At 36.7% G+C, this 19182-nt stretch overlaps 1 protein-coding gene across 30 annotated transcripts in view; it reads right to left on the reverse strand.

Annotated features, from left to right (window-relative positions):
* The window catches only part of adgrl2a (adhesion G protein-coupled receptor L2a), a 218478-nt gene that overhangs the window by 56108 nt on the left and 143188 nt on the right, over positions 1-19182 (reverse strand). For all 30 annotated transcript variants that reach the window (XM_057842113.1, XM_057842097.1, XM_057842110.1 and 27 more), the window contains one exon: positions 13747-14547. In XM_057842113.1, the coding sequence (XP_057698096.1) occupies positions 13747-14547 (801 nt within the window). The remainder of the gene's footprint in view (positions 1-13746; positions 14548-19182) is intronic.

The raw sequence follows: 19182 nt of genomic DNA on the forward strand, positions 1-19182 counted from the left end.
TGAAACCTTTCCTCAACAATATTTACATTTTAACTAATTTATAAAACTAACTTATACATTTTTAACTAACTTATTAACTTATGAATTCTTTGTTCTTTTTAACACAAAGGCATGGCATCATGTAGACTAGAGTTGACACAGTGGCTGAAAATGGTGAAACTTCACTTGAGCTTCCCCCCTCAAAAAAAGTCATACAGTATATATTTTTAATTTTATTTAGAAGTGTTTTTACTTTTTATAGCAATTATTTTGTTCTTACTCTAAAATTGAGCAACTTGAGCTGTGGCTGTGGGTATAGTCTAGGTTCTATTTATTTTAATTTTATATAATATTTGTTATTTTTTGTTAATTTATTTATTTTCACATTATATTCATGTTCCAATTTGCAAATATGTTTTGAAAAAAATCCTGTTCAATGGATTTAAAAAAAAAAAAAATTTAACCCATACATCTCAAAATTTTGGAGCTATAATTGCAATACCGTGATACCGTGAAACCACGGTATTTTTGCTCACGGTTATCGTACCGTGAAAATCTCATACCGGCACATGCCTAAATACATTAATACATCTAGTGTGAGAAAGAGGCTAATATGAATGCAGGCTCTAGTGCCCAGGTAGATGCCCACATTAACAATGCAGCCCCTCTGACCACTGCTGTTTGTGTACATACAGTTTGCGGCCTGTCTGTAATCCTGACAACAGCATAATAATCTTATTACCTTTATGCCATATTTGGGTTTAATTTAATCCAATAAAAACTGCCAGGGATAAACCCAAAGGTATTACTTAACCTCTTGTTAAATGAAATGTATATGTTTTTAGTATCTTCTGTTGGCCATTAATCTGGAAACAAATGTCTGAATATTAGCTTTGACTATAAAAACACTTTTGGGCCTTGAGTTGTAGCAGGACGAGAACTTTGATTATTATGTACAGTATGTGCTGCATTAACCTCAAGGGACCCTTCAGTAAGATGTCATAGAGCGTGAGTGCACGCAGCAACATCCTCCAAAGCCCTGCTTATATTAAGAACATACTTAATTCTTAACCTCTTTGTGCATTTTGTGCGACACCAACATGTTGCACTCGAGTATACAATCACAACAGTTGTGTGAAGTGGTGTGAAAGGTAAACAACTGATGTCAGACAATGAGACGGGAACGCAAAAGACGAAAAGGAGGAGAGCAACTTGGCTTGTTGAGTATACGCAGTGCTCCAGAAAATGAACACACATGCATGCTAGAGGAGTTCCAAAAAATCGATTATGACATGCATCGCGATTCGACACGTGACGATTCGATTACGATTCATAAAGGTTCAAAAACGATGTTTTTCCCTCATAACTTTATGGCAGCCGCTCTTAGCAGAACGAAATTCAAGATACGTCTGCTGCCGGGCACCGTTAACAGTCGCCTGCACGTTATGATGGATGCTGCTGGTTACTGGGAGAGAGATTTACTCCTTTTTAAAAGACTGGAAAATAAATTTGTGTATGAGAGAGGAAGGTCCAGATGCGCAACCCGGTGGTCGCACTTTTCTGCCCAAGTTATTTTTTTTAGAGCGAGAGGGGAAGAGAGATAGTTTGCTGCTTCTTGTCATTTAGATGTCCAGCAGTAGTTTTAAGGCATTTCAATTGAAAAATGTCCTGAGTGTGCTGCTAAGACCCATGTGGCTCTAAAAGAGGTGAGTACACGAACCCTCTTGTACTGTTTAACCTTTATTGTTGTTGTTTTTGAGATGTTAATAGTTAGCGCTGAGCACTAAGCTAATTAGCTAATTCGCTAACGTGTATTTCATATGCAGAACGTATCCAACCACGATTAAGTACAGCAGTAACACTACAAACATGCGAAATACTACAGAATACTGTGAAAACAAAGTATATTGGTTAAAAGAAGTCTTATTTCTAAAGACACTTGTGTTTCCAGAAAATGTGGAATTCATTCCACCTGTGTGAATTCTATTGTATTGTTGAGAGAAATAAGTACTCCCTTTAAAATGGTTAATATTTTTTAACTTTCATGTAAAAAAAAAAAAAATAATAATAATAATAAAAAAGCAGCTTAAGAGCAGCTTTTTGTTGTATGGGCATGTTTCCATTGTTCCTGTTGAATCATTAGGATATTTTAAATAATGGACATAAATTTGTTTGGCTACTGTATTAAGTAGTAATGCATGATGCATGGATAATCGTGACAATCGCGATCATCGTCAATACCGCGATCATTGTTTAATAATCGGATCATTGTCCTCTGAATCGTAATTGAATCAAATCGTCAGGTGCCTAAGATGGCACACCCCTAGTGCATGCACACAGACCTGTCATTAGACATCACCAGGATGGAGTCATTTCAGGGTGATAAATGAAAACTGACACATCACGGTAGTTTTACATACCTAGACTAAGCACATTTGATAAGTCTAATGGTCTACTATACTTTTAATTTGAGTCCAAAAAGCATATGAATCACGTATTGCGTACTAGGGGTGTAATGATACATCAAGCAGGCTCGATATGTTAATAGCATGGTTAAATCAAAATCAATTAAAACACAAAACATCAGTCGTCATCGTCTTCTTTTGATTGCCGTTAACACTACAATTATCAAGAATAGATCAGTTGGTACATATAACTATTGAATCCAGAGAAGGATCATCTTTAGAAAAAAAAAAAAAAAAAAAAAAATTCATTTTTGCAAGAACAGCTGACAACATGCTATACATATAATACAGCTAGTCAGACAGAAAAGGTTGGAAACATACAAAATGGTTAACTCCCTCTGTAAAGCCTGTCTTTATCCTGTATAATTGCCTGTATAATTGAATATAATGCCACTCAATATATTTAATGATATTAAAAATAGCTCAGATTAAAATAAAATAAAATTTGTGCATTAATCTAACTTCAGTATAAACAGACATGGCATCAATCGTGTGGGCCACTCAAAACATTGTTATCGTTGTGACAGTATTTTGAAATGTATGCATTGAGAGAGAAAAAACCCAATATCTACCCAAAAAGAAAGAAATAATGTTTCTTATGGAAGTGTCATAAGACTGTCGTGATCATGACACGCTACCTGTCGTGAGCATGAATGAATGCTTACGACGGATGTCATCAAGTGTTCTAGCCCTAACTTTAAACCTAATTCTAAACCCAAACCTGTAAAAATTTTAAACAATGTCAACTTTGCATCAAAAGTGACATAAGTGACAGTACAGTATATCACCACATATCAGAAGCATTAGGTTATATTCATGACAATTCTGGTTATTATGTGTGGGTGTCCCATTGTACTCATAAGTACTATACATCAACAAAATATTTAATTTGTAATTTTTATTAATTATGTTTATGGTCTGAAATAAATGCCACAAATACCAGTTGTTCGTATTAAGCAAGCTTGATTTATGCATTATTTCCAAGCAAAATGACGGCATTCTTCACAAGATCAGTAAAGGCCTACCAAGTATTTTGCTCATTGATATGTCATCATTAAAACAAACTCAAATGCCAGGAATGACAAAAAATCTTAAAGCTGTATGTGTCAAATTATTTGAAATATAAAGACTGTATATGGCGGAAAACACAGACAACACTGAAAAAGCAGTTTCTGCTCTTGCACCCCTCTCTAAAATAAACTGCTGTATTTTAAGCAAAAAGAACTGTATTGTTTGACTGAACAATGTGTCTATATGCTGCCATAGCAGATTCATGGCGCAATAAGCCCCCAACTATTTTTAATTTGTCCGTTTTACCCTGGAAACACCCGTTTATATACATCACACAACCGCTTTGTTCCAACCTAGCCATAAGAAGAAGGTAAATAATCATATTTATTTATTATCATTTATTATTAATTTTAGCTTTGAATCATAAATTGACGTCTAATATTTAGTTAAAAAAAATAAAAACTATTCTCTCCCATATTTTAAACTTTTAAACAAATTACGTCGCAATGAAAAAATTGGCGTCTGTAAAAAAGTCACATATATCTGCCTCATAACTTTCGCTTATTTGTGTTTTTTTTTTCATTACCGTCGTATTTTCTCCAATATTTTAGATGGTAATCAATCCAAACAAAGAAAAATAAATCAAAAAAAAAAAAACATTTAAAAGGGAAAAATATATGAAAATGAAAATCTCGACCACTCCTTGATGTCTGTGATTTCTGCATCGCAAACCTTGTTATATTACCATATCTCACCTGTAAAAGCCCCCCAAAATCCAGCTGTCGCTATTCAGAGCTTTGTCTTGACACTCGGTGATACATGCTTCATAGAGTTTTTGGATCGAAGCTGTTTAGCTGTTTAAAAAAAACATTTTCTTAAAAAAAAAAAAAAAAAAAAATGCCCTCACGTTCAAATGTTTTCTTCCCCCAGAAAATTGAGATTTTATGCTTTCCAATGATGTATCACACATGCATATCGGACAATTTTGAAATTTGGCCAAATTGGGGGTTTCAGAGCGGAACTTCAAGTCACCTGAGTAGAAACCTGAATTACAGGTTACAAAATTACAAATTAAATATTTTGTTGATGGATAGTACTTATGAGTACAATTGGACACCCACACATAATAACCAGAATATCATTTAAAATATATTCCCTACAAATAAAAAAAAATAAAAGCTTCTTGGGATTATTGCTCATTAGGTTATTATATTTTCATAAAATTTGTTGTCTCTTGTCTGATTTGATATCATACACTTAGTGTATTAGAGCTAGTAAATCCCTAAAAGCAAGTAGAATGTAAAAATACATCACAAACAAGAGTTTAGGGCTCAGTAGGATAATCTTTATCTTCCCTAATCCACTTGAAACTACGGTCAAACAGTGTTTCTTTTTCAGTTCCCAGTCATGGAAAAACAGGATACACATTTTATCAATATTACACAGCATAAACCTGCATACATTTCTAATGTAATATAATCTCCAGATGATTCCAAGCAAGGCCTCTTAGAAAGAAATGCACTCATTTTTTGGGAGATTTACTGTAATTATCTAATGCTCTTGGGTGGTAAAAGTCTTATACTGTAATGGTGGAGAAACTGATAAAGTTAAAAGTAAATATACGCCAAACATAACAAGCATTGTGTTGCCTTCGTAAAGAAGTCGTGCTCGGTCTTTTACAAAGAACCTAGTAGACGTACAATAAATAAAGAACCCAGTAGCTTTTGGGTTATGAACAGTGATAAAATTATAAATGATTTCCTCTATCTCTCTCACTCTCTCGCAACTATATCTCACCCTTACATTTCAGTTTGTTCTTTTGTTATACTCTACACTTTTGGAATTGTTCTCGACTACAAAGCAGAGCTGTAATTCAAAACACTGTATGTTGGTGATGCATGCAGATATCTGCCAATAACAGCGATAATACCCAAAGGAAATTGGATTACACTTCTTTCACTCTCTGTTGCATCTGCGGATGGGAAGCGGGAAGACCTCATTTGATTGCTTGTGTATCAGCAACAAATATGAGGAAAACACAAGGAGAAAAAAACAACAACTAATAATTTCCCACGAGTCATCTGCATTGGAGTTGGGGCAAAATATATACTACATGTTCACATCTCAGGGAACATTAGTTAATTTATGTCAGTTATTGTTGTCTCTAATATTTCCCATACATCAAATGTGAATTTGTGTGTAGATTTATTTATTGCGAAGTAATCTACACCTTGACAGCAAAATAAAAAGAACAGACATAGCAGCTGCCAGACTACTGCTTGCCCGACCCCTCCCGCAGCTTTTCTCTGGACTGTACGTGCTTCAAATTTCAAGTATTAACTCCAAATGTGCCGAGCAGACTGATATTTAATGCTGTGCAGACAGGGGTAAGTCTATTTTTGGGAACAGTGTACACTCAGGCTCACATGCTGATGTGCCAATGTTCTCCACACACATTTTGCAATAAGAAAAGTCACACATTGGTGAAAAGTAGGAAAAACAATAATGAGGCCGACGTGAATACATTTTCAAACGCATGGTGGGGAGTGACGATGACCAATGTAAAGTCTGACGAATAATAGCATTTGAATACAGCTTGTTTCTTGCTCAGACTGTAATCAAACAAGAGACTGTGAATCCTATTGGCTACAAAGCTCAGTAAAACTATAATCATGCCCTTTACACTTGTTCTTGTAAAACAACTCTTTGTGAGTGTAAATCTTAACCCCAGGTATGTTTCATTCAGCCTCAGTTTTTAGTCTTTGTGGATATGTCAAATGCAAGTTCAGAATTTCATAAACCCTCTTGAGGTTTATTTGTGCAAATGTGTGGTTGAAGAGGAAGGGGTTGGGCAAACAACAACTGGCCTTTATGTCTTATGATGTTACGTGCAAGAAACAGGTGATGCCCTGGCCTCACACCCAGAACTTAAGATGAATCTAACAGACACAGGGTTGTTCTCTCAGAGCATTACATCACAGGCCTGTGAAGAGACCTATAAATCCATAATGAAGGATTTCATCACTTCAGTTGACTTCCTCCACATACCCTAACTTAGCGTGACGACTTACGATGCCAACAGTTCAAGTATGAGACCAGATAAAAAAAGGTACATGGGAAGAAGAACAAGTGACAGAGGGCAGTAAAAGCTGGCCTTTACACAGTCATTCCTTTACATTGCTAGGGTAAGCCTTTACTTCACAGTTCCAGTTATCTCTGGTAAACTGAGATGAAATTCTACCCATCATGTGATGTGTAAAGACCAGGTGGCAATGTAAAGACCTTCAACAAGCTCTCTGCTCTTGGTCACGTAGTGGGCACCACACACAGACACCCTCCCCCACCCAGGAACCTTCGCAACTCTTTTGGAACAATTTGGGATTATGAAAACAAGTTACAAAGTTATGGATGACTAGTGGTGACACATTTGGATGATTGCAACCATGCAAAACAAGTTCTCATAAACAGTTTTTGTGCAATAATCTACTGCAGTTATCAAAATAAATAAATAAATAAATAGAATTGAACTGTCCCAAAAAAAATCTCAACTAAACATGTGTGACAGCCTTCTTTGTACATTTTCCCAAAGGCACAGCTAAGGATTTGCTTAAATCCTGTCATTTAGTCTGCAGCGCTCATTTGGTATGATTTGGACAGTTTGACGAAGGCTTTAGATTTTACTTCAGAAGTGCCAAAAAAAAAAAAAAACACCAATGACCAATGTGGATGTACCCTCTTGAATGTGAGAACAGTGTCGGAAATTGTACTCAGGGCCGGCCCAACCTATACACAGACTACGCAGCTGCTTAGGGCCCCAGACCACGAGGAGGCCCCCAATCTGGGAATTGTTTAATTTATATTCTATTTTGTTTACAACAGTTTGCTTTATTTGACTTTTGTGAGTTTTGATACTTACTGCCAAGCTTAAAAAAATACTTCTTTCTTTTCCCTCTTTTAATAAAAGGTTTGGCGCTATCTACTGTAAGCACTGACAATCATTTGGGGCGATAAGTTTGAAGTATGCAGTGCAACAAAATCTGATTAATATACAAAATACAGACGTATGAGTTGGATTGCATGTATGGGTTTCACAGTACACTGTGACAAAATGGTGTGCCAAAAATATGGGCCCCTTGGCATTATTTTCCATAGGGCCCCCAAATGGCCTGGGCCGGCCCTGATTGTACTACAATAGAGTCGGAGTACATTTTGTTGAAAGAACAATCTACACTAGTGTACTAGAAACAACTTTTTTTCGCCCGACAGCCAAAAAGGTGCAATTGCATAATAAGGAGGAACAGCAGTACCTTTTAAGATAGCAGTCTAATTAAGTTACTATGCACCCTTAGGGAATTGAGATTTTAAGAGGTAATATAAGTTACTCTAGAGGGAAAAGGAAAAATCACATGGGATGTACAAATTAAAATGCTTTGGATGTAAAATTCTTGGCCGAAAACGAATATTGGAAACACTTGGCAGAAAAACCGAAAGGCCAAAAATACACATATATATAACACACATATTATTTCATTTAATTAATTATTTTTTTTAAAAAACCACTATTTTCCAATTAATGCCCTTTGCCCTGGCATTTGTTCTACAACCCTAGAGGCTTGAGAAATTCAGTTTGAAAGGTACCGATTCTGAAACCCCATGGGAGGGTGCGTTCAAGGAGTTTGTCAGATTTTGCATCTCATCAGTAATTACAAGACACGACAATTTGGGACATTCGAAAAATGGGCCTCACGCCTACAATTGCTAAGCTAAATGAGATATCGACGTACATTTGTGTGGAACTGTAGTTCACAACAATAACAAAAAGCTAATCCGTTTTCACCAAAAATACTAAAGCTCTCTAAAAGACTCTTTCAATCACTCTTACTCCTTAAAATAAGACTTGGCATTTTCTTGTGGACAAGTAGAATCGATCGAGAACTAGGCGACTGGGCCGAGTTCTAGCGGAGATGAAGCCGAGCGAAGTCGTTCATGGCCAGATTAAACGCCGACTGCCAGTGGGGGTGTGGAAGTCACGGAAAAAAACTGACAAAAAGAAGAAGTGGTCATGCTATAAATGTATTGTATTAAACCACAGGAAAGGCACATGTATGCATTTTAAACACTATTTTATTTGGATACTGTTCGCTTGATTAAACTCTAGAGGTGCACGATAATTATCGGTCCGATAATTATCGGTCCGATAATAGGAATTATGACGTCATCGCAATAAATCCAATAACAATATATGTTATCGGTCCTTTTAATAATATTTTGGGTGTCGGATTGGGATGTGTGCGTTTGTTTCCACTCCTGTTTTGCCAGTATGCAAAGTTTTGTTACTATTCTAGAGACCGTATTTTTCCTTCACTGAGTTATAAACCTTACTATGGCAATTAGCAAAGGTTTGCATTTTACAGTGTTATGTTTACAAGTTATTGAGAGGCCTTTTGGTTATTGATAGGCTTGCTGTTCTATAATTGCCAGGTTAAGAAAGTTGTTTCATGGACCAAGACCACAAGTCTCTTCTCCTGTTGCACCAAATGTTTTATCTGCTAACAAAGCACAATACCTGTTGGGTTTATGTTTGTTTTAGATCAGTGCTCATTGTTCAGGGGAACACATCGTCAACGATATTGACCGACTAATATACATTAAAAAATTATATATATTATCGGTTATTATATCGGTATCGGCCTTGAGGAGCACGAAGTTATCGATATCGGTTTCAAAAAATGGATATCGTGCACCCCTAGTAAACTCCAAAGTACTCACGCACGGGCTCAAATGCACTGTACTTGATTTGACGTGGTACATCAAAGGAAAGCAACTTCAGAACGAGAGTGTAGCAGTGATGAAGCAAATTTATTTTCCTTCATTTAATAATTGACATATGTCTTTGATACCTCAAAATACTGTGAGCCAGTAGTGTTGGCTCGTTGTGTTTTGATTACGTCATCACAAGAGGACTAAGGTTCTTCACACATTTCGGGGTTAAACTTTCGGCCTGTTAACTGAAAACTGAAAATGCAATTTTAGCTATTTATGGACGAAAGCTTTTGGCGCCGAATTTTCGCTCACATTTCTAGAAATCACCAAAACAGAACCGGCAATACGGAGAGTCAAATAGGAATAATAAGATGTGCCAGCTGAGAATATGACAGAACTCAGAAACCAAACCAAAAAGCGTCATTTTACATATCAGTACACACTTCTTTTGTGCTAGCTTTTACTTGGGCATATGAAAGGAGACAGAGGAAAAAGAAAGAGGAGGTTAGGGGTACTGTCAAGACAAACAATGAAATTGGTTGTTTTAAACACATCCGAAGGTTTGCTTGCCTGCTGCTCAATTGAGCAAGGAGGTGACACGTGCCTGACATTTTAGCCAAACACCTTGGTTGCTTTGAAAGCGTGCTGATGAAAGTCTCTTATGTCTCTTCTTCGTTCTCTCTAAATGTTGCCCTGTGAAGTATGAGCTCCATGTAAGTGCCATAAAAGACAGGAATATATCATAGACATGCTTATCAGAAAGCTTTATATTTTTCAGATGGTAAGAGTCTGGCTCTCTCGGGTGAACACTTGTTGGTGCAACTGTAACAAAAGAACATGTGTGCGCTGTAAAACACTTCCAATGCATATGTTCACATTGTGCAGGGTGCTTGTTGGCCCATATGCAACATATGTATGTAATTGGGCAAGCACATTTGTGAGTAGCACCTTACTGTCTTAATAAATGTAGTCTTTCTCTCCAGTACTTTTTTTCCACACAGTAAAAAATTCAGAGTGCAACTGGGGCTTCAAACCATATGCAAATGTATAGACATTTGGACAATTAAAAGAGGAGATCTTGATTTGTGTGAGCACTATATGTGGTGCTTGCGGCTTCTATATCGCTGTAATTCAGAATGTAATCCTGCAACAAGGGATAAATAAAATAGCTAACAAAGCTCACCTGTGTCACATTGAGCCAGCAAATAAGGACCGCTTATGCACCTTTGCAGTTAAAATAAATAAATAAACAACCATTCGATGTGCTTATTCGAGAGTTTCATTTCAGAGCTTGGTATGAATGACCTATCCATAGAATTGGTGCAACATTAGATTTCTGTGAGAATAACACAATTTACAGTAATTAATTTAATCATTTTGCACAAAAGAAAACAGACACATGAATATGTGGTTGCTGTTTTAGTTCCTGTATGCAAGAAGAACAAAGGCACAGAGCCATGAGTAAAGGAGTGGATTATAGTGCTTCTGGTCAAAGCCAAGCAAGAGACTTACTGACCCATTTAATGTCCACTTCCAGTGGAGACGCTTGTTGGATGTGACCCCATCCACTCCCTCATAATCCTACAAGAGATGATCTAGCCTCAACATGAGCAGCGATATTGGACTTGACAACAATCCAACTGTCTGCCACACAGGGTCTCAACATCACTTTGCTGCGATTGAATTCCAAGACAAGTGTGTAATGTGACGTGTTTTTGCAACTTGACAAATGCAGACAAAGGGAAGCAGGCTAGGAGTGGAGTACTCATTGATTGCTGAATTTATCACGAGCAGCTGTAATATCTTCAACAGTACGTGTGTCCTTTGATTAAAACTTACAGAAGATCATTTGTCTGCAGCTTTAACATCATCATTACGGTTATAATTAGCCATGTAAAAATATTTCTGCACAATTAGATGCTTAAGCGTTCTCATCAGCATTTCGGAGCTCCAGCAAACCTAAAATATTATTGCTTATATTTTTTTTCTGTAAATCACATTGTAGCTCAAAACATGTGCAGCTAGAACACTGTGATTGTACGAAAGTCAATGAGCCGAGCATGAAGATATCGCAAAGAGGCTGTCTGGCGACAGGCAAACCAAAGTGCCCATCATTTATGTGTCAACATCAGCCATGTGGGAGGACAAGTTTACTGACATCTTGATGATCATTTCAGGCTATTCTCCCCTGCGCTCATTGACTGATGCTCGACGCACATTAGTGAGCAGCAAGTACATGTAAATATCTCATTGTCAAGAAGGAAGAACAAAGTCTTCATCAACACAAAACAGACAAAAACTTGCCAAGATTAAGTAGAGAAAATACATTACTGAACATTATTTCTACATAAACTGCATTGACATACTAAGTATTCCTTTGGGACTAAGTGGGGGAAAAAGCACATAGAGATTCAACACACCTATTCATATTATTGTCAGGGAGTTTCCTTATTTTTTAAATGAAAAATATGTTTGCACTCTGTTGGATGGATGGATGGATGGATGGATGGATGGATGGATGGATGGATGGATGGATGGATGGGTGGGTGGATGGATGGATGGATGGATAGATAAAAAGGGTGTGCCAAAAAAATCGATTATTAGATGCATCGCGAATCGACACGTGACAATTCGATTACGATTCATAAATGCTCAAAAACAATGATTTTCCCTAATAGCTTTATGACAGCTGCAAGTAGCGGAACAAAATTCAAGACACGTCTGCTGCCCGGGCACCTTTAATGGACGCACACATGCACAACATTATGATAGATGCAGCTGGTTATTGAGTGAGAGATTTACTCCTTTTCAAAAAACTTGAAAATACATTTTTTATGAGACAGGCATAACCCGGCGGTCGTGCTTCCCTGAGCAAGTCATTTTTTAGAGCGAGAGGGAAGAAGGATAGTTCGTTGCTTCTTGCCTTTCAATTGTCCAGCAGTAGGTTCAAGTCACGTTAATTGAAAAATGTCCCGAGCGGGTTGCTAAGTCATGTGTGCGTCTATAAGAGTGAGTACACAAACCCTCTTGCACTGTTTAGCCTTTATTGTTGTTGTGCCGAGCGCTATGCTAATTAGCGACTTCGCTAACATGTATTTCCATGTTAAGTTATGCGTTGTTTGGTGGTGTACAAAGTTATTCTAGATGCAGAACATTTAAAACCAGGATTAAGTACAGCGGTAACACTACAAACACGCAAAATAGTACAAAAATCTGTGAAAACAAAGTACTAGTATATTGGTTATGGTCTAATTTCTAAAGACTGTTTCCAGAAAATGTGGAATTCATTCCACCAGTGTAAATTTTATTGTATTGTTGAAAGAAATAAGTACTGCCTTTGAAAAAGCTAATGTTTTTGTACCTTCTGTGAAAAAGAGCATTTAAAAGTCTGTTGTGTGTTGTATAGGCATGTTTAGAAATAAGTATTGCCTTTAAAATGGTTAATGTTTTGCACTTTCTTGTAAAAAAAAAAAAAAAAAAAAAAAAAAAAAAAAAGGCAGCTTTTTGTTGTTTGGGCATGTTTCCATTGTTCCTGTTGAATCATTAGGATATTTTAAATAAATAATTGACATATATTTGTTTGGCTACTTTATTGATTAGTGATGTACGATGCATTGATAATTGCAATAATCGTGATCATCGTCAATACCGTGATCATCGTTCAGTAATCGAATCGTAGCTCTCAAAATCGTTATCGAATTGAATTGATGGATGGATTGATTCAGGGGTGTGGAATGATGAGGGTAATTAAGATTTTTACTTTATATTCTGAAAAAGAAGGTATATTGCAGGCTCCTTCTCAGGTTCATTCCTCACTTAAAAGAAAATTGTTCAAATAGGATTAGGGCTGGTTGAGACAATATTTTTCCCCTTTTGTGTCGCTTACATTGACATCGTTAAGACCTTCCTGCTTAAAATTGTGTGAATTTATTTAATGGCCAGAACAGACTTAGATTTTCAGCATTAAATGGGGAATGATCTAACATTGCCCCAAGCCAGATTTGAGAATGTATGTTACCAGGGCTGAGGGTATACTTTTTCACAAAAAAAAAAAAAAAAAAAAAAAAAAAAACTGGCACTGGCAGGGTCCCCTGAGCTTTTGGCACGACTCGAGCAATGTCTACATGGTAAACCTCCCTAAATCCCCAAGACACTGATTCATTATGATATGGCTGTTTGCTTCAAGGTGTTGTTTACCACGAGCCTACACTTCAAAGTTTCTAAAAATTTTTAAAAAAAAGTGTATTAGTTCCACAATTATATTAGAAAATTATTGTTTCCAAAAAGAAAACAGAATTTTTTTATGATTATGAAAAGAATGCATTTTGATGAGTAAGTGTTAATTCGCACACAAACATAAATGGAATATACCAAGAGCAACAGCTATTACGCATCGCTGGAGACGACATATACAGTACATACTAAACAGATACCATTTTTGTTAAAGCATTAAACTGTTAACATGGTGCTTAGGTGCCAAAACATGAACAATGACGGTATGTCATTGGAATGTAGTTTAATTACTTACCATAAACTGGATCAGGTGGCCCGAACTGCAGATTATATCTCAGGATGTAAAAATTATTCCACACATAGAGTTGGTTATCTCGCGGATTATAATCCACAGATGCAATGTACTGGTACTGGTTGGGAAAGTGGATATCAACATATTCTCCACGGTTCTGCTTAGTGTTGTAGATATAATCGATCATGCTCTTGCTGACTTCGCTTTCGTTGTCTTCATAGGTGGAGCGGACCACATAGAGTACTCCGCAGGCCATGAAGGCATTGGAGGCAGATCGTTTGTCATAGGCCGTCTCCCACGTAGCCTCAAAACGGAGTGTGTAGGGATTTAACTGGCTGATTACTATCATGCCATTGTTCTGCTCTGTTGCGTAGATTACCCACAAGCCGTTCTCATCCACAGCCAGGTCAATGTCTGTTTTACCACCCCATTTATAGGGTGACGTGTCATGGTAATTGGCATTGTTGATGATCGCTTCCCCACTTTTGATTCGAGTTCGCAGGTCAAACTTGACTATGTTGCGGGTGCGCTCTTTGTTGAAAAACACAGCACCATCATAAACCACAAATCCAGTCCCATCCACTCGGTGGGGCAACTTGTAGGTAATTGTTTGCCGAGCATTTTGGAAGTCATCCAGGGAAGAATATTCAATAAGAGTGTCTGTCCTATAAGGAGTCCAAGGCATGAAGTAGGTCTTGTCAGCAGCTTGAAGTGGATCTTTGCACCAGGCACCAGCTTGTTGCTCTGCTTCAAATTGAAAGGAGGGTTCCCCAACAGCTTTCAGAGTCCCAGGACATAGAAAAACTAGTAATAGAAGAAAGTAGAATAACATACATTCATGTCAATCTGCCATCAAAAGCACCACACAATATATATATAAAAAGAAAATGCATTTTTGCCTAATGAGTTGTTCAAAGTGAATGAAGACAGGCACACTAAATAACTCAAAGCTATCACTTATTTTCACAAGCAATATAAGGATTTTGGTTTGGTGCATAGCAAGGAATAAGAAAATAGAAAAGTCATCAAGCATAATATGTATGTAATTTCAATAGTCTGAAACGAAAGGAGGTTTTAAATTTGAGATATACTGCAAGAGGAAAAAACACAAAATGAGGGCAACACAAATGTAACAGAATAAAAAAACAATCCTGTAATTAAAAAAATATACAGCCCAATTAAAGTCACTTGGCAATAGACGTGAAAGGTTATGAGAAAGAGTCATCATATACTGGAAACATATGTACAGTATGTGTGTGCCTAGATTGCGTCTCAACTATTCTACAGTAAAGACCGGAGAGGCATGTCATTAGTGAGTGGTGTAAATGTCACAATCATTAGAAAAAGGTATGTGTGTGTATCAGGGGTGGGACAAAAAAAAAAAAAAAAAAAAATATATATATATATATATATATATATATATATATATATATATATATATATATATATATATATATATATATATATATATATATATATATATATATATTATATATATATATATATATATATATACGTGTGTAAATATTTAAAATCAATTAAATTATTTTTAATGATTTAAGCTCAGTTTAATTGCGAATCAATATTTGTTACAAAAAGTGTTATTTGAAATTATTTTAGTGTATGCTTGAATCAAATAACATTCACATATATAGTGAACTGTGTTAATAATTATTATAAAGTAATATATATTACTGTACTTCTCATTAGCACAAAGTTATTTATTTTAGTAGTTATTTCATGTTGCTGCTACTGACACAAATGTGTACGCTTCAGTTTTGTGGGAAAATTATTTAAAGACAAGCACAATACTACTATATAGATTTGCACAAATCCACATTATTTGTCAAGGTATTACATTTTAATTAAATGTGGTTATTTCGTCATTATGGTAGCTGCGAAATAATTGAAATTAATATATTAAAGTCCCACCCCTAATTATATACTAGTATGTACTGTATATACTAGTATAGTATATAAAGTTTGAACACACATCTATTTGTTTTCTTCATTTAATGGCTATTAGTATTTACAAAAAAGATTCTCACCGACAATATAGGTGAAATATCTGAAAACATGTTTTATATTCTGGTTTCTTAAAATTAGCTACCCTTTGCTCTGATTACCTGTTTGCAAACTCTTGACATGCACTTGATGAGCGTCAAGAGTTAAGGGCCGTTTACATGGTGACGATGTGAGACTAAGACGCAACGATTGTGTTATTGAATGGCCTCACCTTTAAACGGTGACGGCAAAAACAGAAGGCAAAGATGCAAACTTTTGTGGCCTCCAAATCAGAACAATTCGATTGCAGGGCTTGCTCCGCAACAATTCGAATGGAACACTCTTGCTCCGATGACGTCAGCACTCGCACACGTCACTTTGGGCATGCACAGTCACTGCTGCTAAACATTCAAAACAGCAAACATTGCGGAAAGTCGGCTTTAATTTACTGTTTTTATAATATCTTAAATTTAAATATATTTCATGTTTGCGTTTTTGTGCCTTTTGAAGCAAAAGAAAAAAATGTGTGTACGCTATTGCTTCGAGTGGGCGGGTACGTTGTCTTCCGGGCTGAGGAGGTTGTTGTCAAGGATGTGCATCATTGGCTGTCGCCTTGTAAAACTGGCATGCATACTATATCATTTTCACGAGGAATTGAACCATTTAAATGCAAACATAAAAGGTGTCGTATCCTCGAAGTGTCACCATCTAAATGGCCCTGCAATGTTTTTTTACACAGGTGTGCCTTATCAGGGTTAATTATTGGAATATCTTGCTTTATCAATGCAATGAATATGGTGTGTTCAAACTCTCAAGTGTCAAAAATTGGAGGGAGCTGAGCAAGAAAGGGGCTTTAGAGACAGAGAGGGACGGAAGAAAGCAATAGCTTTACTGTTAGCAAGGCATGCTATGGAAAACGATTTGGAAGCCAGGCAAATTGTGCTGAGTTGCAAAGGCACCCAGGCAGAATGGGGAGGAAAAAACCTTTATGGAGTGAAGCCAATATGCCCCCAGTTACATCACTTAACTGTGGATGGGTGTGTGTGTGTGTGTCCTTTCTTTTCTTTACAGTCACTCTTATTTCCTTTCGTGTATTGCACTGAATGTTAACATCATACTTTGTGGACTGAGAATATACAGTGAAACCTCTAAGACCAGTTGTGCACCGAGCGACGGGCCTGAAATCAGCCAAACTGTTCCGCAGTGTTGCAACATCATATATGTAAAAACCAAGTGTCTGTGTCACTTGGAGTGCAATGAAGTAAAATTTGAATATAATTATTTCCGCATCAGTGGTCATAGTCCATACTGTACATCTAAACCAGTACTTCTCAAATAGTGACTACAGGTCACTTAAAGACATTAGACCACGATCACATTGATAAGCCATGTTTTTTTTTTTTTTCAGCGAAAACGTGCAAAATATTGCCAGCAATCGTCCCTCTTTGTCAATGTTACAGCAGTAAACAAGCATGCTCAGTGCAAAATCACCCCACACCATAGCAAAGGAGCTGATACTGCCTGCAGCAAAAATAAAAACTGTCCCTCTGTCCAATGACACTCTCGTTTAATTTGAATTTGTTATTATTGATTGATTTTTATTAAGTTTTATTTTTCAGTATCAAATGGTCAAAACATGTAACTTGAGTGTATTTTTACAATTTGCCTGTGACTTTTTTTATTCAGGCAAATTGATGCGCCTTAACACTTTTCTGTTACAGAAATAACAATGTTAATAAAGTTATACTTTATTGTAGGTTAATTTATATTACTTTTTTCCCTTTAATATAAAAAGACAATGTTATGCAGAGGTGAACTTATAATAATAATTTTAGAGACAAATGGAACTATTTACAGTGGCGGCAGAGAGTTGGGGGGGACGCAAAACATTTACATTTTCGTGGGGGGGCGGGCGTAACAGAAAATGATTAAGGTGCATTGATCTAAGCACTGATCTAAACAATGTCTCCATTGAAAACGGAAATACATGTTAACAAATGATAGTGATAATGAATTCCCCTCTTCAGGTGTTAGAACAATGATGCTAGTTCCTGAATTTTTACTTGACACTGAAAATATTTCGATTTGACATTAAAACCAGATATTTCAATGAAACTAGGGATGTAAATCACCAAGTTCATGAAGATACAATTTTGATTATATGGACAATACGGAATTTGCTGTTATTAAAAGGTCTGAATGCCCTTAAATGAAATTGAATGGTGACAATCAAATTAATAATATCATATGTGCACATTTATCAAAATCAGTTGTATTTCACCTATAGCAAAAACAACGACAAAATCTATAGCAATTTGGTTTTTGACCATTTTTTTGCATTTCAGTAGCTTAAATGAAAACCATTCTTTTTAAGAAAATGGCAATTCTAAAAGATGACGATGCCGATTGCCATCGTGCTTAAACAATCAATATCGTTACAGCCAGAGACGAGATCAGTTTTTGAGGTATTTAAGGCCATGGCATTGGCAGGGTATATTTGGCAAAAACAAGAACTTTTTCTACGTTTTGGCCTATCACCTAAAAGCACACGCACATTTAAACGAGGGTTCTTAAAACCTCAGTCCATAGTGAAGATGTGCAAATTCTGCATTTGTGGCACTTTCACATGGACACTGATAACCGAAGTTTTAACTGTAGAAACGTCACTGACTGCGACAAACTTTGTCCCTACGTAACACATGAGACCAATGTTTACATTTGAAGTAAATTAGGCTATGTTCAGACTGCAGGTCTTCATGCACGAATCTGATTTTCTCGTGTTTTTCCGACTCGAGTGAGGCATTAACTTGACCGTCTGAACAGGACAAGTCGCAGAGAAGTGGACCATTTCAAATCCGATCTGGGTCACTCTCATGTGTGGTTTAAATCCGATCTGGGCCACATTTTTCCAGAACGTGGCGGCGGTCTGAACTGGCAAATATCCCAAATCGGAGAGAGACGGCGCGCTACGGTAGTGGTGCAGCTGTCCGTTAGCGCCTAGCTTGCCTTTAACCCCTTGGGGAGGGGTCGGGCTTGGCAACAGTCATATAAAAATAAAAATAAATTGAAGATAAGCCTGAGAATGATCGGTTTTATCTGTATATGTGCAATATTTCAAGATTGCTTATACGGCTGAGAGTCGGGGCAAACTGCCCGTATATGTGTGTGACATGCACGGGCAGTGCGTGCATGCTATCGATCCACAGAAACTTTTAATAAAACCTAAACGGGATTATTTATGTCTGTTATTTGTGTCTTCTTTTTGGAAATCAAAATATGATCTTACTGGAATGACGGATGACAGCCAGCATGTGTAATTTATTTTGATGCTCCTGCGCATACGGGTCTTCTTGCTCAGCGCGTGTCGGACTGCGAATAGTGCTAATACTTGAACGATCTCAATGGACAAAGGTAGTCTGAACGGGCACGCACAAA

The sequence above is a fragment of the Corythoichthys intestinalis genome, chromosome 7, assembly GCF_030265065.1.
Source record: "Corythoichthys intestinalis isolate RoL2023-P3 chromosome 7, ASM3026506v1, whole genome shotgun sequence".
NCBI classification, from domain to species: Eukaryota; Metazoa; Chordata; class Actinopteri; order Syngnathiformes; family Syngnathidae; genus Corythoichthys; species Corythoichthys intestinalis.